This window comes from Rhinichthys klamathensis, unplaced genomic scaffold (genome assembly GCF_029890125.1).
Source record: "Rhinichthys klamathensis goyatoka isolate OS25496 unplaced genomic scaffold, OSU_Roscu_1.1 h1tg000305l_1, whole genome shotgun sequence".
Taxonomy (NCBI): Eukaryota; Metazoa; Chordata; class Actinopteri; order Cypriniformes; family Leuciscidae; genus Rhinichthys; species Rhinichthys klamathensis.
The window spans coordinates 1,524,997-1,550,041 of record NW_026606824.1 but is presented as its reverse complement, the minus strand read 5'-3'; the positions used below and the strand labels follow the sequence as shown (position 1 = coordinate 1,550,041).

The 25,045-nt window shown below is 38.8% G+C and overlaps 1 protein-coding gene across 2 annotated transcripts in view; it reads left to right on the top strand.

The window, feature by feature from the left end:
• The window catches only part of hdac7a (histone deacetylase 7a), a 93,826-nt gene that overhangs the window by 5,008 nt on the left and 63,773 nt on the right, over positions 1-25,045 (top strand). Inside the window, exons 1-2 of one of the 2 annotated variants that reach the window (XM_056270712.1) lie at positions 18,380-18,580; positions 19,291-19,359. Coding sequence is in view for 1 of the 2 variants with exons in the window: in XM_056270711.1 (XP_056126686.1) it covers positions 19,291-19,359 (69 nt within the window). In the remaining variant the exon portion in view is untranslated. Of the gene's footprint in view, positions 1-18,379; positions 18,581-19,290; positions 19,360-25,045 lie in introns of those variants that run through there. The other variant, XM_056270711.1, reaches the window with a different exon arrangement.

Genomic DNA, 25,045 nt, shown 5'->3' with positions numbered 1-25,045 from the left:
CGTTACTCATGCACTTCGAGGGTCTTCAGCGTTTCATCACTGTCTCGCACAAAAAACTACTGAAACTGACGTGTAAAGCCATCGAGGTTTCCATGGTGTCACATCTTGACCGCTGTTTTCCATGTTGGTCGATCTGCATTCAACTGCACGTCTCTATTTCTTCTGCATCCTCATGCGTAAAGACATCATGAGAGTATTTTCATGTTGGAAAACATTCAATACTGGACTGAAAGTCCCCTGACATACTTTTGCAAAAAAAAGAAGTAAAACGTATGAAAAGCTTTCACATGCCTGGTGGTAAATAGTTGTAGTAGCTACATAATCACATATCTTCACTGTCGGGCGGAAACCTTTATATTTCGTCTTTTATTTTCATAAATCATTATTGGTCACCCTTTACGAAATATTTCACCAATGAAAAGTTTTAAAAAGAGTTTGTGACTTATCCTCATAACTCCATTGGCTCCTTAAACTGTCACAGTTTGGACCGTCTCTGCTTGTTTGCAATGCAAGGGTAAATAAAGAACTGGTTATTTACATAAGTACAGCATTTTCTTTACTCAAGGAACACTATATATTTAAAGGCTATGCGATATGTATTTTAAGAGCGGAGTAGAGTGTCTTAGCATTTGTCATCGAGTCATAGCCAGTACTGCCTAAAATAGCCTGAGGTAGCACTTCATCTTCAATAACATCAGATTTGGGCCAAATGACAGAAAAAAATACTAACATACATATAGTAAAGCCGCGTGTCCACCAAAGCGTTTTTTAGCCAGCTGAAAACGCTAGACTGTTTGCGCTTGAGAGCGTCTTGTTTTTTGTCTTCAGTTGAGACACTTTGCTTGCTATGATGCGGAATATATACGCGTTACTAGTATCTCATTTTACAGATAGTTTGTTTCTGTATTGACGAAAAAATGTAAAGTATTTGCTCTGGCTCTTGTTTTAAATCATTTTGTTCCGTCATTATGCTTCTTGTTGGTATCATCTGTTTACGTTGTACAAGCAGAATGTGACGGTGGTATCTGTCCCACCCCTCCTCCTCTCTGATTGGACGGCTGGATAAAAAGTGTCAGTTGCGCTGCGTTTTACCCTGAGGCCGTGTGTCCACCAAAGCGTTTTTCCACCCGCCTGGCATATGTTTTCAATTGTTTTCAATGGGAGCGCCGCGATTTTTAAACACCATGAGCGTAACAAGGCGCTGAGCGTTTTTTTCACGCTGAAGCACCCGGCATTTTTTACTGGTCGCCGAGAGTTGCAAAATTTTCAACTTTGGGTAAAACGCAGCGCTCCTCACTGTCACTTTTTACCCAGCCGTCCAATCACAGTGGAGGAGGGGCGGGACTAATACCACACGACCAACTGTCACAACATTCTTTCTGTACAACGACATCAACCAGCAGAGCTAACCGAACAAAATGGATGAAAAAAATTTTTTTTGTATGAAACTAATTATCTGCGAAATCAGTTACAAGTAAACTGTGCTACGGATATTCTGTATCATAGCAACGAAACGTCTCACCGGAAAAAACGCTGCGCTGCCAAAACGCTCTCATGCGCCCACAGGCGTTTTCAGCAGAGCGTCTAGCATTTTCAGCTGGCTAAAAACGCTTTGGTGGACACACAGCCTAAGACTGTAGAATAACATAAGACTCGTCACTCATATTGTTTTCAATGGGGAAAAGTACAACACTCCATATGGCGGAATAAGTCCCACCTTTTAAATAAGAGCCAATCACCAATTGGTAAAGTCGTCGTGTCACTGCAGCCGTTAGAAGCTCCGGTTCCCATAGAAACAGTCAGACACACTTCCACTGCGCATTAGCATTAGCTTGATCCAGCCTGAAAAATGTCGTTTTCTGTCATGATTAGAGCGTTTAGAAACAAAATTTCTGAGACAGTTGTTGTCCGATTTCATTGGTGATTTCAAATATGATATTTAATCGTAAGCTCGGCGAACAGTTCTGGAGAATTTTATGTTTACCCATTCAAAGAGACAGGAGCTGCACTTGCTGCCCGAGAGGCGTTTCAAAGATGGCCGCCGAGTGAAATGACTGGTCTTAAAGGGACTTTGGTTTTACCCAAAGTTGAACATTCTTCAACTCTTGGCGACCGGTAAAAACGCAGAGCACTCAGCGTGAAAAATAGATGCTCAGCGCCTCGTTACACTCATGACATTTTACAAACACAGCGCTCCAATTGAAAACAATTTAAAAAATACGCAAGCCACGGGGAAAAACACTTTGGTGGACACACGGCATAAACTTTAGAACCTGTAAGTTGATGAAAACGTAACGTTACTGCCTCAGATGTGGCCGTGCTAATGACGGACAAAACACAGCCTATGTCCGACTCTATGTTCAAAATTCGCTGGTAAAAAACTTTGTAACTTGATTTTCGGTAAAATGTTAATTATATAATGTCACATCACATGCAAGTGTCTGCCCATATATAATGCCATTAAATAAACTTTGACAGCGTGTTTACTTATTTAAAAAATACAGTGTTTTCTTATTCCATTTCCTGAAAAGTAATACGTGCTGAAATTACAATATGTCAATATGCTCTCAGTTCTGTTTCACTCAACGGAAGTCAAATGGGTCACTTAACTTTTAAAATAAAAAAATAAAGATTACAGTTAAAACACATTAGGTTTTTACTGTCAGGGGCCGTCGGAGAAAGCTGTTAAGTTCTACAAACAGTTATTGTCTAATTAAAAATCCTCTATGTCCAGCAAAATATCAGTAACTAAAACAATAAGAAAATGTGTTCATTACTTTAAATAAACATGAACTGAAATAAAATATAAATAATCTCAGCTAGCTGCTAAGGCAACATTTTCAAGCCATTTAGTACTAAAATAAACGAAATGTCCTGGTTTCACATACAGGGCTTAAGGGCGACCTTTGACTGATCTTTTGTTGTTTGTTGGGCTTGACTAATGAATTCAAGCTTGGTCTCTCAGTGCAGCAGCTATAGGTGTTTTCCTGGGTGTGACAGATTTTAGTAGTGAAATACGACAGGGACGACTTCACACAGTCTAACCACTGAAAGGAACGGGTGAACGTTAGCGAGAGAGGACGAACGAGAGCGAAGACGAGTAGAGACACAGCCCGGGTTTATTTTTAGCACCTTCCACTCTTCCACCCACCTTTTCAGGATTGTTGTTGTTGAAAAAGGTGGGCCCGCTGTCAATTGATGCCGAATGTTGTCAGTGGCGGTACATCACGTCCACCTCAAAGCTTGCTGGGAATTACCCAGTGTCGATTTGAGCTCTTTCGCCGTCCATATCGCTCTGCAAACTGAAATCTCATTACAGTTTCCACTCAGGAAATTCTGTGCCTCATATAACCATATGAATGCGTTTATGGTGGCAATTTTTTTCCATCATACTTGCTTTTATTTGACCAGTTTTATTAGGGCGAAAAGTGAATTATACCTGTGTCGTCTTTCAGTGTGTTTTCATATTCCAATGATTTATGGACTCGTTTTGCTGTAAATCCAGTTACCACACTTTATTTAAGAAAATCACTGTCGTTTCCCTGAATTTGGTCTTTTTGTGGAGTTCCTCATTCTAACCTACTGTAGAGGTTCCTATATTTATATCTGTCTCAAAGCTTTCTGTAAATCTGTCTAGAGATGATTTTAGGGAATTAAAGAAGCTGCATCAAAGAAAGAAATAATACTTCTTTACTTCCTCAAACCATATCTGGCAGTTAGAAATGAACATAGAAATGTCCAGGGTTCAATACAAGTTAAGTGCAAGTATTATTGGTTTTAAAGTCTTTTGGTTATAATTGCCAAAGTGAGTGTATTTTAACATGTGTGTTGGTTCATTGATCCAATTCCTTATAGACTTTCATTTTAATTCCATTACTGTGAATGTTTTTTTTTTTTTTACACGGACGATTAACCCTGTAAACCTGCAATCCTTATCTTAAAGAGCTATTTCTAACTGATTTAACCCATAAAAATGAGTATTGTTGTAAACTAATGCACGTATACAGGTGGGTTCAGTGATGTTAAATATTTGTATAATATATGTAACAATGTATGATATTAAAACTATAATAAATCAAATATTAAAAACGTAATATAACATAAACTTCAACATTAAACTCCGTAGACAACATACACCATACTTCACAAGCTTGTGATTCGATCCAGATTCAATTCGATTTCGATTAGCCTATTTTGTATGAGGTACAGTACATGGCAAATTTTCTCAAGGAAAAAAATCTCTCAATGCTGTAAACTATAGGCTGCATGGGAGTCTATAGCCTATTGATGGTTAAAATAACTGATTAGTATACAAACACTTAACTTAAATTAAAATAAAACATTTTAGAAAAATATAATTCACAATTTTTGAAATATAAACATTTAAATGGTGGCTGTCAACTTGACAGATTTAGCTATTCAAACATGCAAGTATAGGCTATATGAAGAACATTTAAAAAAAAATATTACTAGGCTATATGTAATATGGTGCATATATTTAGCAAAATGCTCCTCTCTAAAATTCATTTTTCTAGCTGACTAAAGGAGTTTATGGTCACTTATGGACACGTTTTTTTTGTTAGTTTTTTTAGTTAAATGTATTAATACGTGACATTGTTTACCAGCTGTTTTAATGACGTCTTTACGCTTTTGAAACACGGATTGAGTGATTAGACATGATACAGATTTCGGTAAGTTGTAGGCCCTACTGTGTCTTTTAACATACCTTCAGATGTTCATTCATGATTATTTGTTGCTGTAACTGGTATTAAAGCGATCAGTTCAGGCGCTAATGCTTCTCTTGGACTGAGATCTATCACGCCACATTAAACGGCGCCAAAACGGTATTGATTTCTTTTTATTTTCGTAGTTAAACGGACAGAATCAGCTTCCACGCACGTCTTTCAAAATAAAAGTCCCGTTACACAAAACAAAACAAAACGTTGTTTGACTGCAAACTCAAAGAAACACTGAGAAACACTGATTTAGACAACTTTACTGCTCAAGTAACACATTTTTGCGAAAAGTGTAATATAAACACTTTAACACAATTTGCTTTAAAGCCCCCATGAATTCAAAATTGACCATACTTACTTTGTTTGCCTAAATTGATCGTTTTGTGGTGAACAATTAAGTCAATCCACACAAAAAAAATTTTTGGCTTCGTAATCTTTAATCAAAATCTGAAATTTCCTCTCCCCTCTGCATTGGAGGACCTTCCCTGATGATGTAGGTTTGACGGTTTGGGTGTCTGCTTAACATCCGTAACCACGCCCCTCCAACTGACAGTAGACCGGCTGAATCATAGACATAATAAATACATAGACGCCCTATTGGCCGCTGGAGCGTACGTCAACGGCGCCGCCATGTTGGGGATGGCAACTTTCCCATACCTCTCATACCGGGAATTGAGAAAAATGCATGTTTTGTGCGCTGTTTGGGGCTGTACACATCGCCACACAATTGAAAACAGCTTTCGAGGAATTACCTTTCACAAGCAAGACTGAACGTTTGTTTTTGGTTGTATTTGGTCATGATTTAATTAGTAATAGTAACGTTCAGAGGATGCATTTAAAAATACTACTGTTATTGTGTCACGAAATGTAGTTTAAATAGTTTTTCAGTCGACAATGTAGTTGTTTAAAGCTCAAATATGTGGTTTGTTTATAAAGATAGCGCCTATTTAAAATTTTGATCTGACGTTTTCGGAGTTGTAAGATGCGCTCAGCGCTCGTCTACCCCGCCTGGAACAGCCGTCCCTCGGCCAGTGCTTCTGAAGTTTTGCCGCTGACTCGGATGTCTGTAGTCTAGTGGTTAAACATGAGATATAATTCGTCTTGTGTATATCTAACGGGCGATCTTTGGTCTCATTAATCTATAAATGGTTCCCTGGAAAATCGTTTTGGCTGAGGGCAAAGTGAAGTTTCATAACTTTATATTTAGGCTATTTTAACTTTGTATCCTGCTGTATGTTTGACTGAAGCTACTTCTGTTATACTGATCAATAAAACTGAAATTTAACAAAAAGAGTTAAATATTAAAGTCACTATTTAACTTATTTTTTATTGTGTATAATCTGTAATTGATATTTCTTATTCTATTGCTATTATTATAGTATTATTAATAAACTGCTATTATCAATATTTTTATGATTGTATTATTGTACTTTTATTATATAATTATACTAATCATTACTATTTTATTTGCTGTATACTATTTGTTTATTTTATTGACTAAACTATTTACTATTACTTCTCACTTTATGTTATATTTACTATTTGCATTGCACTGTAGTTGTACCATAACGTATTATTATAAAGGATCCATCAGTTATCTTTGTTATTGCTAAAATCTGGTCAATAACAGAAAATGCTTTTTCCACAATAAGAAAACTTAAATTATATCTCAGTATGGGGACTCTTCACCATTCTTATCCAAGAATAAAAAGCCAGATACATGACAAGCCTGAGCTTAATTGACCATTCTTTATTAAAAAAAATATTTTACAAGTCTAACTATCGAGATTTTAAATAACTAGAGATGGAACTTTTTGTACACCACATACAAACCACTGAAATCGGTTGATAAATGTAAAAACAGTTTGTTTTTATCCAGGAAAAAACGCAGCTCCCCGTTTACTTACATTTGTTCACAGCGCAGACTTGCCCTCCGCAAAATGGCGGACCCGTTGACGTATCGCAGCAACGTTCCAAAGCGGCCAATAGGGCGTCTATGTATTTATTATGTCTATGGGCTGAATGACAACACCTACTTTTCTAGATCCAATCAGGTGCTAGTTCGGGGGAAAAGCCACGCCCACTATTTAGTATTCCGTTTCTCTCGGAAATACGTCACAACACTGGAGAAAAGTCGTTTGCAACTTCCGGTTCACGGGGACTTTAACACATTTTAAATAAGTTTTTAAACCCTCTGGAAGGACTTTCCCCATAGACTTCCAATGTAGTGCATTATTGTGAATACCAGTATCTTAACAGCATTTTGGTTGGACTGTTTGAGTGTATTTTTCTTGAAAGCCCCTCGCCCGTCCCCACTATGCTTTTTTTCCATGCTGTAATTGAGTAAAGACTGGTGTATTGATGTGCAGGGGGTCTCTGATGTATGTGATCGTCTCATATGAAACGGTTTCCAGCAGCAGTAACTGAACTCTCAGCACTGCACCGGTACGCTTTGAGCTGCCTACACTTACCCACATACCCAAAAACACTGGAAAGAGAGCGTGGAAACACTTCATATGTCTCTCTTCTCACCTCATCTTCCTGCTGTTTTTATGCATTGTGCATTATTGTTTATTTAAAGAGAGCGAGAGAGACTGTTGGCCATCATTTCCAGCAGCAGAAACCCAGTGCAGTGACCTGTGCGTCACTGATAAGTGCATCATGTGTGTGTTTAAGTGTACACTACGTTGTGCAACTGTACTCATTAGCTTCAGTATTTGAGTTAAAGGATTATAATGTGATAACAGCTTGTTTGAGGATCATTAGGGGGGAAAAGCAGCCACAGAGTGACATTCAAACTGTTTTAGCACTTTACCAGTCAGTGTTCACTCATTTAACACATATTAACACAATAAACACCATCTCACCATCATGAATTGCATGTACAGTAACATATTAGTAATATGGATGGATTGAGAGATTAATGGACGGATAGATAGATAGATAGATAGATAGATAGATAGATAGATAGATAGATAGATAGATAGATAGATAGATAGATAGATAGATAGATAGATAGATAGATAGATAGATAGATAGATAGATAGATACAAAAGATCAGACATAATACAAAACAGGGTGTGAAATTAAACCACTCCTGGATATTTAAAGACACTGTTGCTGCCAAGAAGACAGAGCCAAATACATTTATTTTGAAGCTTTTAAAGAGATAGTTCACCAGAAATCTTTCTCTTTCTTTTTTCATTGAACACAAAATTAGATATTCAGAGTAATGTTCACGTTGCTCTTTCACATATGAATGCAAAAGGTGTTGTCAAGCTCCAGAAAGAACAAAAGGCACTAAAGATAGAATAGTATTCTGAAGTCACTCAATCGATACGTGTAGAACAGAGTCAGGCTGCATTTTGTATTGTTGTTCACTGAAAATCTCATTCACATTTCCACTGTGATCACTATGAAGCGTCATTGTGAGGACAAGAGCAGAATGAAGATTATGATATGATATGGATTCGAAATGACACAAGAGTGAGGAAACGATGGCAGAAGTTTCCTTTTAGTGTAAACTATCGCTTTAATAACTGAATCCAAGAGTTTAATTTTTGATGTGCTACGAGGTGTAATTCTATCGGCAGAACCAGGGAGATTTGCTCTTGTGTAAAATGCACACGACAGCGGTAAAACCGCGTCACGTGGCTCCTCATGGTGAGTGGTGTCCATGTGAGTCACCGCTGCAGTCATTGTGAATGAAAAGATTCCCCAACTCAATGTTTAACCTTTACCACTTCTGCCATGCATGTGTTTGTTTTTTTTTTTTTTTCAGGGCTTGCAACTACAAAAAATAACGTCTTCAGGTTTCAATGCAACTGAAGAAAAACCAATAAAGCAGAAATCAGTCCCAAATCCTCCAATTCAAAGAGCTTGAATCGCTTCCAAGATTCTTGGAATACTGCACCTCCCACGAGGCTTTTGTACAATTTTTAAACTCCTGACATGGGATTTTTAATTAGCGGCTGGAGGCCAGTCTCAGCCTGAAGCCAAAGTAAACTGTCAGACACAATGTGCTGGAGTTTGTGTTAGCTTTGCCTTGCTTTAGTCATGTATGAGTCACATTATCTGAAGTGTAACGCCACTCCACACCCCACCCTGAAATACTCCTCCCTAATAATCCCCATTCCCATCACACACACTCTCCTTTTCTCTCCACACCCTCTCTTTTCTCTTTTCCTTGCACTCTATCTCCTTTCCTTCAGTTCCATCTGTTTTTTCTCTGTGTTTTCAATGCCTCTCCCACTTGGAGCTCCCTGGCCCCATTGCCCTCTGTCTCTCAGGACTCTCTCTCCTTATCCAGCATTCCTCAAATTCCGCCCGGCTTCTTAAGGGACAGACCCTTCTGGCAAACCGTAACACCCCACCCCTCTCCCTCTCTCTCTCTCTCTCTCTCTGACCCAATTCAATTTCAATTTAGTATCCTTATTGGCACGAGGAAAATGTAGCACAAGTAGTAAAATAAAATAAATAGTATTTCATATTAAACTAATTAAAAATAAATAAATAATAATAATAAAATAATTTTTGAATTTATTTTTAAAAGATACTGAAGCCACATTATTTAATAGTATTAAATGTATTTAATTATAAATGTAAGGCCTCTTCTCTCATATAAAAGAAAAACATCATAATCTCTTACATCACACACCCCAAAAAATGTATTGCCTTTTTTCCCCTATCACATATTTTGTTAATCATCATAAATTAGGTATCGGAAGCTTACACCACCAGTATCCATCCTGTGAAAATTGTTTTGAAATCAGACATTGTGTTAATATGTAAACGTTACTGTAAACCTTTTAGCCGGCTGTTCACATGACCCGCTGTCATTACAAAACTTACTGCACTATTTTAGAATCAAATCTTGTTCAAACCTGACAAAACGCATATCGTTGGAAAGGTCTGAGAGTCGAGGTTCCATATTTGGTGACTGAAGTGATATTGTGAGATAAATCTATTATTTTGTGAAAGGAGAATGCCAAAAAAAAAAAGAAAAAGAAAAGAAAACCGGTTTTGTCACCCGGTTTCTATTTTTGGTTTAGTGCCTAAACAAAATCTCATAGGAATCTCAGTTTTTTTGTGATATCACCTTCACATGTGGAACACAACTTGGCTAGACAAATTGCTTTGAGTCCAAAAGATTTAGTAAAATATGTATTTTGTATCAAATAGAAAATGTTTAGTACAGTACATATGCTTTACAGTGCATTGAAACTTAAACATTTGTACACTTTTAGGTCTGTATTCCAAAGCATTCATGAATTGCAGCCATTTAAAGTCCCCCTGTAGTCAATCATTTTATCCCTTAAAACGCATCTTTGATCATCAAAATGAAAGAAAAAAAATCATCATGCCTTAAAATAGTTTGAATGTAACTCTACACCCTTGCCTCATTTAGTGTACTCGGTTCTATGAATATGCAAATGAGCCCTGCCTCCACTCACTCACTCAGCTCAGAGATCCACTGGTTGACGATCATACGTTGATCTGATTGGTTACAAGGTAGTTTGTGACGTCAGAAACACCAGCGATTTCAAGCCGTGTTTTTGAGACTGTCTTTGGTTCACTGCAGTTTTAAGGAGAAAATACTCAGGAATGGCGTCTTATGAATCTGCACATGGTTTGTCTTAAAGCGTATTAAAAACACCACACAGACATCAACATTAAAAGCTTGATTTAGACCACAGGGTGACTTTAAGTTTGAATAGTGCATTTTCATGTCTAAATGCTCAAAAAGGGAGGTGACCTTTAAGGTCTTTACTAATCGGTTTGATAGAACACTTAAACATTTGATCGGAATTGAAAACTGAAACCGGAAAGTTCTGCGCTTGTGCAATTACACATGACGCACGGAACGAGAGGCTGTCTTTGAATGAAGTGTCATTAAAGGGATACTCCACTTTTTTTGGAAATAGGCTCATTTTACAACTCCCCCAGAGTTAAACTGTTGAGTTTTACCGTTTTTGAATCCATTCAGCCGATCTCCGGTTCTGGCGATACCACTTTTAGCATAGCTTAGCATACATCATTGAAGTGGACAAGACCATTTGCATTTCTCAAAAATAAATGACAGCAGCGCCTGAAAATAGGCCACCTTCCGTCAACACAACGGAACTATTTTCAGGCGCTGCGTCATATCATTACGCCTGCTGCACTCATGGTACGGCAGTAAAGTTTCTTGATTATTACGCAGGAATGGGAGTATAGTTCCTAGCCATATCAGCCTAGACAATCGCAACTTTACATTTTCCGTCGGTCTTAGTGCACGATGTAACTACAGAAGAGTCAAGTTTTAAATAGGAAAAATATCGAAACTCTTTGGTCATTTTTTTTTTAGAAATGCTAATGGTCTTGTCCACTTCAATGATGTATGCTAAGCTATGCTAAAAGTGGTACCGCCAGAACCGGAGATCGGCTGAATGGATTCAAAAACGGTAAAACTCAACAGTTTAACTCTGGGGGAGTTGTAAAATGGGCCTATTTCCAAAAAAAGGGGAGTATCCCTTTAATGGCAGTTGCGTCATTCTAAAATTCTCCTTCCACTCATCGTCTGTGAAGTGGAGCAGGAGAATGTCGTCCCACCAGTCCATGCTTCAGACTCCACAGACGCCTTGTTTTGGGCGTGGGAAGGGGTGTTTTCACTGCTTGATGAATATAAGCAGCACGCCACAAAGATGCATGTGCTCGTCGTCTCCTAATTAGGACCCGAAATTGTACTAAGTCTGTTTTTTTACAACAAAGAAAAGAAGCAATGATTGGAGGATGGCAAGTATGCGCCAACAGCAGGAATCTGTATATTCGTGTGAAGAACTGAGCGGGTAAACCTCACTTTCCCTGGCCTCAAGAGGCGCACTAGCGAGTAGTGTCATAATAAGATCAGTAGGCTACATTTTGAAGCTTGTGACATATAAACAGGCACATAATAATAATAATAATTTGTTACATTTATATAGTGCTTCTGGGTCCTCTAAGCACTTTACATATGGAAGGGGGCGCGTTTACCGAAAGCATCGTTATCCAACTCTGGTCGCAAGTTCTGTCGTTATTAGCAGTTCAGCGAGTCTGTGTTTCCCGAAACCAGCGTTCCAACGAACATTCGCAACATTGTGTGGTTGGAACGACAGCTCTCTTGTGGTTAGAATCAGTTTCTTGTTTGCATGACATGTGAACTTAATAAATCCTTATCTTGAGCCAAATAAGCAAGCTGACATTCAGTATAATCTGTATCTTTTGTTTAGAATATATACAAGAGATTTAAAGCGTTGTTTTTGAAGAGTGATGTGCTGTAGAACGTAAGAACGAGCCTATGATTGAAACTGGAAATGAAGCAAAATAACTGAGAAAAATGAGAAAGAGTCCTCCTCAGATGCCATGTCCGTAATTTATAGCAAAACATCTAGCGTTAATTCGATCTCAAACAGATTTATTGAAGTAGTTATTACTCCACCACCTGCGTGACATCATTAACCAACGTGGTTGAACGACTAATTTGCGACAATTCGGTTTCGGGAAACAGTCGTGACTACAGTAGCTAGTTGATTTCTTCAACGATGCATCGTCCTATGGTAGTGAAGCAGCGAGTTACTGTACGTCGTTGTACGGGAAACACACCCCTGGATGATGTGACGGCAGACATATTGCGCCAGAACGTCCATCACACACTTATGGAGAGGAGACAGTGTTGAAGCCTTTCAGTATATATGGAGATGATTAGGAGGCCATGATGGACAGAGGCCAAAGGGAACATTTGGCCAGGATGCCGGGGTTACACCCCTACTCTTTTTCCGAAGGACATCCTGGGATTTTTATGACCACAGAGAGTCAGGACTCAGTTTAACGTCTCATCCGAAGGACGGTGCTCTTTGACGGTATAGTGTCCCCGTCACTATACTAGGGCGTTAGGACCCACACAGAGCACAGGGTGAGCGCCCCCTGCTGGCCTCACTAACACCTCTTCCAGCAAAAACCTGGTTTCCCAGGAGTCTCCCATCCAGGTACTGACCAGGCTCAGCCCTGCTTAATTCAGTGGCCAACCAGTCTTGGGCTTTATATAGTGTTCATGTAAACACTATGTTCAGATTCATCAGTCTTAATGAATTCATTCTGTTTGAAACTAATTGTGTCCATGTAAACGTATAGCTACAGTTGCTACAAATTGCATATTTTCTCAAACAGTAAAGCAATAAAGTAAGGTTCGGGTTTGATTCCCAAGGAATGCAGACCTGACAAAATGTGTACCTTGTATGCAATTAAGTCATTTAGGATAAAAGCGTCTGCCAAATTCATAAATGTAAATATTCATCAGTATCAGCGCATTGGGCTGATGTTATACTCAGGCATTAAAGGGTAAAGGGAGGTTGAGAGTTGAACAGAGCCGTCGTAACTGCTGACATTTCCACACAACAGACTCCGGGCCTGTGCATGACTCTTTTACTGTCTATCCAAATGCCACAGAGAATCCGATTAAAGCTTATCAATGGCTGCTATTATAATGCCACCCATCCCAATCAAACCTGCCACATTAGCAGAGGAACACTGCCATGCTTTCATTGAATGTGTGTGTGTGTGGTTATTTTAGAGGAAGGTAGTGTAGCTGAAATTGAAAGAGCACATTGAGGCCAGAGATGTAATCAAATCTGGTTGATTCATATGACTAGTTTGCTGGCATTCCCAGCCATCAGTTTCCCAAATACTGCGTTGTCTCAGAAATAGAAAGAGAAAGAAGGAAAAAGAAAGGGAGAATACGGTTTCTGTATGAAGCAAGGGGAACAAACCTTGTTCTCTTGGATCTCCCAAATTTATTAATTATGACAGTGTGGAGCTGGGTTATAATTTTTTTTTTTACTTTGACCTTTCTGTATGAATATTTTAAATTAAAGAATATCTTACTGAGATTTTGAGAAAATTTGAGTGTTGCTTGTTCATGCAGCACCATCATGATGCTAGGGTGTTGCTCTTATTAAGCAGTTCTGAATGGTTGTTATGTTGCAATGCCGTTGCTAGGATATTCTGGGTGGTTAATGGTTGCTAAGCAGCCATTAAACTGGTCCAAGTGATTGTTAACCCATGCTATATGGTTACTAGGGTGTTCTGGGTGGTTGCCAGGACATCATTATATGCAGTCACTAAGGCATTCCAAGTGATTTTTAGCACATTGCTATACGGTTTCTAGGGTGTACTGGGTGGTTGCCAGGGTGTTGCTATAAACAGTCTGTAAAGCATTCCAAATGATTGTTAACACATTCATGTAAGGTTTCTAGAGTGTTCTGGGTGGTTGCCATGGCGTTGCTATATACAGAAAAGCATTCAGAGTCATTGTTAGCACATTGGTACATGGTTCCTAGAGTGTTCTAGGTGGTTGTCAGGGTGTTGCTATATACAGTCAGTAAAGCATTCCAAATGATTGTTAGCACATTACTATACAGTTTCTAGAGTGTTCTGGGTGGTTGCCAGGGTGTTGATATATACAGTAAAAAGCATTATAAATGATTATTAGTATTCTCACCTGACGGGACAGCCATGGAAATCAGGGAAACTCAACATGCAGAGAGGAACTGCTCTAAGTCAAATTGCCTCAAACTATCACTTTATTTTTTTTTTCACTAAAATGTTTTTCTCCCAAGATGTAAACCACGAGCACAGCATCCCGTGTGAATTTGGACTGACATTTTTATGGTCGGATGTTTTTTTTCCTTCATTATTTGGCTGAAGGGACACACCATGTTCATGATTAACTACGGTGTTGGCCGATTAGAGAGGATCTCATTAGTGTAAAACATGTTTAACTTTGTGTTTGTCCGCGAGAGGATTGAGAAAAGTGAATAATGTCTTCGAAACACTATTAAGCCGGTCGTATGTTTTCAACATTGATAATAATCAGAAATGTTTCTTGAGCATCAAATCATAATATCAGAGTGATTTCTGAAGGATCATGAGACACTGAATCCTGGAGCAATGATGCTGAAAATCCAGATTTGATCACATGAATAAAGTACATTTTACAATATATTACAATAGAAAACCGTTCTTTTAAATTCTAATAATATTTCACAATAGTACTGTATGATCAAATTAAAGCAGCCTTGGTGAGCAGAAGAGACAAAAGACAAACACTTACTGAGCTCAAACTTGTAAATGGTAATGTATATTACACACCTTTGCCTGCTTATTAAAGAAACAGTTTTATTTCTGTCATCATTTACTCCTCCTCCAAACACATGAGTTAATAGTCAGAACCCACACATTTTGATTTCTCGTGCATAAAGAGAGGAGCGCTATGTACACCTGTGTCTGTTCGGTGGAAGTGTGTGACTGAGGCTGAGCACTTCCTGTCTACCGAACACATTCTCTCTTTATCTTTCGCTAACTGGTATTTAACGAAAGAATGTTATCATACGTGTAAAAAACAACAGTGTGTTTCATTTATAGTACATGATGCAAAGATGAATGTTGATCAGACGTTTAAGCTTCTGCATGCATGTTTAGCTTAAGTCTGAGACCACCTAAAATACCTTTTCTATTTTAAAACCACAATTATTTATAACAAACACTCTTAAAAATAAAGGTGCCAATTGCCAAATGCAGTTTTTTGGTTCCCCTAAAACCCTTCCAGTGAACAATTCTTAAAATAACCATTTTTTATAGTCTTTTTTATAGTAAAAATGTAAAACATCTTCTCCACTATAAAGGACCTTATTGTAGAATGGAACATGGATGTTAAAGGTTCTTCATGAAAGCATGCGTGCCAATAAAGAACATTTATTTTTAAGAGTATTTTCCCATTTCTGCTTTCAGATATAACAGAATATGATTGTTAGAGCAGTATGTCTGTTCCATTGTGTTCTGTTCCCTTTGCTCGTTTGTTGCCATAGATTCTGACGAGTTACGCACCTGTTTCTGTTCCAGTTTATTAGCTCACTCGCCCTCGCCAAATCGCCCTCTATACCCTTCAATAGGTCATTATTTAATGGGACAGACATTTTTAGTTGCGTCTGAAACCATAGCGGACGTTATCAAGTGCACTCATTCAATCCCACAATGCACCGCAATAAGGAGTGTACAACCGATGTACACACAACGGCTGTCCGGATTCGCTCACACGTTTTCGTTCACTCCTTCAAGTGAACTGTATGGGCTAACGTAGGGGATAGTGAACGAGGGTTAAGGGGGCGATTTCGGATTCAGCCTCTGTGTATTAAAGCCCGTATTCCCTTGGTTCTTGAAGTTGTTGAAGTGGTTGTGCTGTTCTGTTTCCCAAGTGATCTCCTGTGTGTTACGTTTTTGGACTTATTCGTTAAAGACTGTTTTTTTTTGTTGATATCTCCTTCGTCGTCATGAGCTTTAGGCTACCTACCACATGTTACAATGATACACTCTTTTAAAAATAAATGTTCCAAAAGTTTTTTTTGTGTTTTTGTTTTTTTGTTTTTTTTTGTGCAGCAATTCCATAGAAGAACCATTGTTGCTTCCCCAAAGAACCTTCCAGTAAACAGTTCTTAAATTAACCATTTTTTTTCTTAGTGTGAAGAATATTTAAAAAAAGAAGCTTTTGTGCAATGGAAAGGTTCTGTGGAGGTTTGTTCTTCATGAAACCATCAATGCCAATGAAGAAACTTTCATTCTTAAGTGTGTAGATGCTGAAAGACTAAATATGCTAAAAGTCAAGTGTTTGTGATGCTTTGATGTGTGTGTGTGTGTGTGTGTGTGTGTGTGTGTGTGTGTGTGTGTGTGTGTGTGTGTGTGTGTGTGTGTGTGTGTGTGTGTGTGTGTGTGTGTGTGTCGTCTGTTCCCCTACTGAGCTGCTTCACTGTCAGATCGTGGTCTTGTTATTTTCAGCTTCTGCCGGATATGATTCAGACTGAAGGACTGTGTAATTATAACACACACACACACACACACACACACACACACACACACACACACACACACACACACAGATGAGGGTTTCTGGTATGACTGTGGGATCCCCCGGTTGGAGGAGCATTAGGTGCAGCATAACACTGCTTAGTTTCATTACATTTTAGCAGTGTGTGTGTGTGTGTGTGTGTGTGTGTGGACATGGTGGTATATGTTTGTTTCCTCTGCCCTAGAAATTATTTTAGTAAGTAGCCTATTTAAATAGCATCGAGATTATAATTACCGTCCGCGGAACCCCCTTACCTGTAAAACATGTATTAATAAACCTGCACATTCTTTGTGTTTGTACCTTCTTTATAACAAACTGAACTTTCTTAAATATTTAAATATTATTCATACTGTAGCTGACAGCATGATCATAATAAAAGCATGCGGTCCCAAAAAGTGTTTTATATAATGAGCAAAAAGGTCCGCAGTTCCACGCCGGTGTCGAGAAGTGAGCGAGTGCGCCTCAGAGGAAACCAGAAGCCACCGGAGGAGAGACCGGCTGTGTGTCCTGCTTTCTGAGAAACGGGTCATAGTGGTTTCAACAGCGCGTGTGCGGGGCGTGAATGCTGACCGGCTCTGTTTTACCGAGGAAGGAAGGAAGAAAGAAAGACATGCATTGAAAGTACACACAAATGCAGATACTGTACATTTACATCATGCACGGATGTCCTGCTGCCATATATGCACTGCGTGTTATCTTTGGTGGAGATCGTAAAAGGTTTCATTATTGGATAAGGGGATTTTAAGCATGTGACCTGAAGATGAACAGAGATGCCATATTAAACTTGAGTTAAAACAATTTTAGCGAACGCGTAAAAATGTGCAATATCTGAAGAATGCAATGAATGTACTAGCCTAGTCACTCATTTATTTACAAATTGCATGAATGAATTGTCTTGGATATCAACAGATATTTATAAAGAAACCACAAACAGACGTTTCAAGCAAAACATTTCATTACAAGATGTTTTGTTGAGTTTTTTTTATTAGTTTTATTAAAAATTATTAGTGTGACTTGTGTTTATAGTTATGTATATGTTTATAGTTAATGTGAACTACAGTAGTTAGTAGCTCTGCGCCTGTGTGAACTTGAGGGGAACAACATATATATATATATAGCCTATGTGATTTATTACATTTTAATGCTTTTGACGCACGTCTATTTAATGAAAAATACAGTAAAAACAGCAATATTATGAAATGTTATTTCTATTTAAAATAACTGTTTTGTATTATAATATATTTTTACATTTAATTTGATTTATTCCTGTGATGCAAAGCTGAATTTTCAGCAGCATCATTACTCCTTCAGAAATCATTCTAATACGCAGATGTAATGAATAAATATGACAAATTTTGATTGGTGCTCAGTTAGCCTATTAATAATGTTTTTTTTTTTTTTTTTTTTTTTTTTGGACGGGTATATTAATATTATTATTATAATTAAAAAAAAAATTAATCTCTTCTGTTGTTCATTTATATCCACACCAGCACCTGCTATACTGAAATATGCCGTGGTTTAAACGAGTAGTTCCAGGATTGTGAAGAACTCTAGTCTAGAGTGCAGTGTGGATGTGGCCACAGCCTCAGCCAATCAAATCACAGAGAAGGAAACAATGCGAGAATGCAAGCGTGAGACGTCACACGCTATTTTTGGAGAGCTCCGCCCACATTTCTATTTTCGTCCGCCTCGGGGGCGGGGCTTACTGAGAGATACTTGTAATAACTCACTTTCTCCCTCTCGTACCACTGCCGAACATCGCGGCTGCTCTTTTTAATGGATGTCAGACTACTAACTGAGGATTAACACAAGCTTTAACAGGGGAAGCATTTGGACATTAAAACCAGGCTTAAAGACTTCTGCAAAAAAGAAGAAGGAGTTTCAAACAAGGGAATAACGACCTGTTGCATGATTTTATCTTTCACATAAGGTACAGGCTGTCTTTCATATTATAAACGCGTCCTGTTTTGCTTTAAGGAAGTCAGTTTGCTTGGCATTTCCAGTGTGCCTTATGAAAGCTTTGCATTGTGATCTGTCAATCTATTTTGCGTTTTTTTTAGTGTTGTCGTTTAATTAATTATTTTTGTTGTCAAGCATGGCTTTCAAACGACATAATCATTAGGCCGATACAAATGATGTGGATATGTGCATTACGTTGGTGAAATTGATGCATATAAGGAATAAGTTTAGAAACAAAGTGGAAATGAAACCCAAACAGACTAGCAGAGAAACAAATGAAGTCCTCTGTCTGAAATAGCCCGTGAGAAACTGTGTAGTTCTCTATGCTGACTCGAGTCTTGAAATGCATCTTCAACTTAAAAAACTTTCAGTTTGCGTGCAATTTCTTTCAAAATCTTAAGCAACTGACTGTTTAGCGGTTTAAAGGCGGCAGTGATGGTGAAAACTGTCTAGGTAAGCAGGCACTCACTGTTTGAGTCACAGCTTTATTACACAGCCTTGTGTTTTTAAATTAATTCATTTTTAAGTTCTTTTTTTTCAGTCAGTGGTTGCTATAACTAACTCAGTTTTATCGTGTAGATTTTGTCTGATACCATGCTTACCGTGGTAAAGGTTTGCATAGGTGTGCGCAGCAGAGAATGAAACATCTCACAAACATCTCCACTTCTTCTCATTCCACAGATGGAAGTTGTGCGGCGGGACTGATCGTCGAGTCAGATCAACGGGACATTCACTACTGGGGAGTGGCAGGTATGTTGATGTTCCCTTCATTTCAGAGGAGTTTCAACTGTGAGGAACCTTCTCGAGAAGACTGCGACATTCCCGTGTTCGCCTATATGAGCGAATGGATAAGCCATACAAACAGAATCTATTTCCTTCATGGACATTCATGGAGTTATATACGCAGACAGCAACATAGTGTCGGCCCAGATCCGGCCCACATCTGGGCTACGCGTGGAATCCACATGTACCAGATGTGGCCCGGATCTGGGCCGACACTATGTTGCTGTATAGACCAGTGGACCCCAGAAGTATTATAACGTTTGAATGTTATTGTATTAAATAACAAAATGGCAAAGTTAGTGGCACCTGCAAGGAAATGCTGCAAGTTTTCTCAGAAGAAACTTTGTGTGTGTGTGTGTGTGTGTGTGTGTGTGTGTGTGTGTGTGTAATTCTAACAAACAGGGTGATTTCTGGTGTTTGAATGACATCAGTTGTAAAGTTCACACAGGTGCGCTAGCCGAGTAACCGCAGGTGGACAGAATCACATTAACTATCAATATGTTTCACGTTTGACATCCACAAAGTGTGCATATTCCTTTTGTCGCCGTTTTTTTATCAGTCCTTTACTTTTTGGAGCCACTTTATATACACTACAGTTCAAAAGTTTGGGGTCATGATAAAAAAAAAAAAAAAAAAACTTTTATTCAGCGAGGATGCATAAAATCTGATTACAATTGACAGTAAAAATTTACGGTTTCCACACAAACATGAAACGGCACATCTTTTAGTGTTTTCAAGATTGATATTAATAATAATTAGTAGCCCAATGTTTCTTGATCATCAAATCAGAGTGATTTCTGAAGGATCATGTGACACTGAAGACTGGAGTATGATGCTGAAAAAATTCAGCTTTGATCACAGGAATAAATTACATTTTAATATCACTTAGATCACAGAAAACACTTCTTTTAAATCGTAATATTACTTCACAATATTACTGTTTATACTGTATTTTTGATCAAACAAATCCAGCCTTGGTGAGTATAAGAGACTTCTTGCAAAAACATTAAAAAGACCCCAAACTTTTGAATGGTAGTGTATAATAGTAATCAGATTATAGTCAGATACTAAATGCTTTTCATAATCTTACTAATTATAAACATAAAGTTAAACTTGAAACTCGTATCATGTTTACGGGACCCCCGTAAAGTAAATCTCAACAGAACATGATCATTAATTATTAATTCATGCCAATGACTGAGACATTTAACCCAACACACTGATATCTCCAACTAATAAATAATTAAATAAATTGATCACGTTCACTGAACAGATTTACCATTATGTCATATTGTAGGCTAATAAGCCACTGTCTGGCACATTTGTTACAATCACTATCTTACATGTATAACTAGTTGTGACTCAGCGGATGGTAGTGTAAACAAACATAAATGCTCTGTGCACTTGATATTGCTTGGCGTCAGATATTGCTGGAAGCGCTAGAGTCCTGTAGCGCGCGCTCGGCTCGAGTTGCGCGCGCCACAGCGGGCCGAGCGTTTGCGGGGGGAAACAACACGATGAGGTCATGGCCGGCGGCGCGGGGGTAAAGTTTCAGGGATCCGACACCGCTCATGCTCTTTTGTTCATGTGTAACCGGGCCCCACGGAGCCGCTCGTCAAGCCCGCAGAACGCTCTGTTGTAGAAGTGCCGGGCCTTTTTGTCTTTCCCTCCATTTATGTCGTTCGTGAGACCCGATATAGTTCCGTCATAGTTTATGTTACAGATGATTTTGGGGAATGCGACTGAGCTAGTGTGCCTAATCACATTGCGTTCAGTAACTAAACCACAGTTTGTGTAAACTACCTAGTAAATTCCTCTAGAGCGGGTTTTGAAGACATCAGTGGTTTTGACATGTACATACAACTTCCCCTAAAGCTTTAGTGCATCTTAATGCCTTAGACATTCTCTCACACTCACAGTCATGTAATAACCATATAACATAATTGCTGCATGCACTTAAAGCACTAAACCAGCGTCATATGTATTGGTTACTTGCGTTTATTGAATTTTAACTGCTGGTTAACAAATACAACCTTTGATTTTAATAATGTAAATGTTGAAATTAGTTAACTTTTAATAAATGCTGAAGTAGAAGTATTGTTCATTCTTAGTTCATGTTAACTAATGTAGTTAACTAATGTTAACTAAAAAACCTTATTGTAAAGTGTTACCAAAATGATGATCAAGTTACCGTATAACAACATATGTTTTGCATTGCTTTAACCCGTCAAAATAAGTTCAGCAACTCAAACTTTTCGTTTTTTAAGTCAGTTTAATGCAATTTAAGTTGAAATGACTTAAACAATCCAAGTTGGTTGTACTTAAATTTTGAGTTTTGTTTAATATGACTAAATCAACCTGACTATGTAAGGTCATACCAACAAAAATCACTGTCAGGTATAACTATCTCCTAGGGTAACAACTGCATGTTTGCAAAAAAAAATTTTTTACAGTGTACCATTGTGATTTTTTTTGCAATTGAAAACAACTTTTTTTCCAAGTTCATTGAAATGGATTTACCTGTGGGGCAACATAAATGGACAGGGTTATGTGTTAGCCGACAGGAGTGATGGGAAGATGTTCGTTGTGAGGTGTTTTGTGCATCCCTCCCCCGTGAGGGGCAGAGGGACAGGAGAGTCGAGCTGACAATAGCGAGATTGTTTTTCAGGGAGCTGCAGTAAAGATCACATTTCCTGTTACTGGCTGAAAGCGGGGTCAGCTGACACCAGCCTCCTTCACCGCTGCGGCTGTCATCACCGCTCAACGAGGGGGAAAAAAGACACTAACAGCTTCAAGGCGCAAGTTAACTCTTAACATGTACAGATATCACTCACACGGCCAGGGTCCAGGCGAAAGCAGTGTTATAGTGGAGCTGACATTGAAGTGATGTGATGCATCGAGAAGCAAGGTTGCTTTCGTACCTGTAAATCTGAGCCCTTTGTGATTCATCCAGGATGTCACTGCGCCGGCTTCTGAAACATCTTTGATTTTGAGTGTGATTTTTCAGTTCTTCTAAGTGAGGTTACTCTTACCGTGGACTATCTACTCACCAATATCAAAGATTCGAAGGTTGTTGTGTTGTTTCCCAATTGCTGGTGTAGACGACATAGTGTCGGCCCAGATCCGGGCCACATGTGGATTCCAGCAGTACCAGATCTGGGCCGTCACATGTTCTGTCTGGGTAGTTTCTGCTTAATTCCATCCATATGTAGATAAGTGGAGATTTTGCAAACTAGTAGACTATACAGTTACTCAATGCTTACGTGTTGATTAGTCATGGATTACATAATTGCATTTTTACTAGTTCTGTATGACAACAGCTAGAAGTTTTTTGGTTCGTAAATTCACGAACAGTTTCATGTTTTGAGCCACCATGACTAGTTTGGGACCATGTGATGTAACTGTGTTTGCTCTATATTGGGAGGGAAATTGAGTTTCCTGTTTAGTAGGGTTTGTGCTGACTAGTTCACAATCTGATTAGTTTCACCACTATTTGGTGTTGTAGACCTGTATTGACTAGTCATGCACCACATGATGTTTTGAGCCAGCGTTGACTATCTGTAAATCTCCTGTTGCATTTGTTCTATATGGCGGCAGCTGGAAGAAATTTCAGTTTTTGATTAGTAAACTGTTGCACCGACTAGTTAAGTAATTGAATTGTAGTTATATCACCATTTAATGCTTTAGACCTGTATTGACTAGTCATGCACCACATGACTTCTTTTGTCCTTGTTCTATATGGCGACAGCTGATAGAAAATGCATTTTTGTTTGTTTGTAAATTGTTGCACTGACTTATTAACCAATCTATTAGTTCTGCAACTATTAGCTGTTTTGGGCCTGTGTTGATTAGCTGTAGTTCACTTGACTCAAGTTGCGTTTATTCTATATGGTGGCAGCTGGAAGAAATTCAAGTTTTTGGTTAGTAAATTGTTGCACGAACAGTTTCATGTTTTGAGCCAGCGTTGACTAGTTTGGGACCATGTGGCGTAACTGTGTTTGCTCTATATTGGGAGGAAAATTGAGATTCCTGTTTAGTAGGGTTGCGCTGACTAGTTCACACTCTGATTAGTTCTACCACTATTTGATGTTGTAGACCTAGTCATGCGCCACATGACGTCTTTGTTCTATATGGCGATAGAAAATGCATTTTTGTTTGTTTGTAAATTGTTGCACTGACTAATTAACTAATCTGTTAGTTCTGCAACTATTGGGCCTTTTTCGACTAGCAGTGGATCACTTGACAACTGTTGCATTTGTTCTTGATGACAGCAACTGGAAGACATTTAAGTTTTTTTGGTTATAGCAAATAGTTGCACTGGCTAGTTAACTAATCAGTCAGTTTGAGGTTTGAGCTTGTGTTGACTAGTTGTGCACCATGTGACCTTAACTGCACAGCAAATGTATTGCTTAGTAAAGGATTGCTCCTCCAACTTGTCAATTAGTTGTACCACTATTTGAGGTTTGAGCTTGTGTTGACTACTTGTGCACCACAGCAGGAGGATTGCTCCTCCAACTTGTCAATTAGTTGTACCACTATTGATTGCTATGTGACCAGTTAAAGATAACAAGAGAATCTGAAAATAAAAGTGAAACTGAGACACAGAATGGGACGTGTTCTTCTACTGGCCGTCAGACCATCAGGGAACTAGTCGATAACTTTTCTGGTGCACTTAGTCGTCATACAAGCCCTACTGGTTATTATCTACAATATAAGAACTGTGTTGGCTGAAGCCGGCGTTCAGGAGTCGCTGGGAATGAACTAATCCTGTTTTCCCAGAGCAGCCCACACCGGCCTGCTGTTTTTAGAAGCAAGTTCAACCGAGGTCTGCGAGGATCAGAACGTTGTGTTTGACCCCCTGAATGTTTGGAGACAAGGAAGTGTTCGGACACAAAGGTGCTCATTTGTTAGAGCGCACAGCACAAAAAGAGCTCAGTGAGCCAGTGTGAGTCGGTTTTTGTGTGTGTGTATTTGAGGTTACAGGGAATGTTAATGTCCTCCTTCATTGTCGGAGGCTCAGACAGAAGTTCGTGAGGCTGCATATGTATGAGATGTGTTCCTGGCGAATGCTTTCCCAGAATGGTTGTTAAATAAAAAAGAATCCATGGAAAGGGAACGGATAGCCGAGGAAGGGCGAGAGGGAGTGAAGGGCTGAGAGGAAAGAGGGAAATCTGCGCGGAGAGGTGTCATTATGTGCATTTTTGTGTCCACTTGAGAGTTGTTGGAGTTCAAACACTGAATTACACTGTTGAGTGGCGCCATTTTGAGTGTGCAGTAAATTGCGGGTAGACGTAACCTCCTCCGTGCCTGTCTCTCTCAAAAATGATTTGCACTGTGACAATACCAAGAGCAGAAGTACAATCTAATGCTGTAATGCACCGAACACACTTACGTAGGTCAGATTAAAATGCGAACGTGAATGATTGGTCAACGTATCATTGCGGCAGTAACAAGCCTCCATACTCTAGGGGGCGCCCTATACAGTCACCTTTAACTGTCTGTAACTCAATGGTACGTCCATGTGAGATATTTCCGAGTGAAACAGGAAAGACATTTTTTTTTAATGAAAATTAAGTTGGCTTGGTGATGTCAACTGAAGAAAAAGCCATTTCAAAGCTGTCGCAGGTTATTCAATTTTGATTATCGTTCGTTG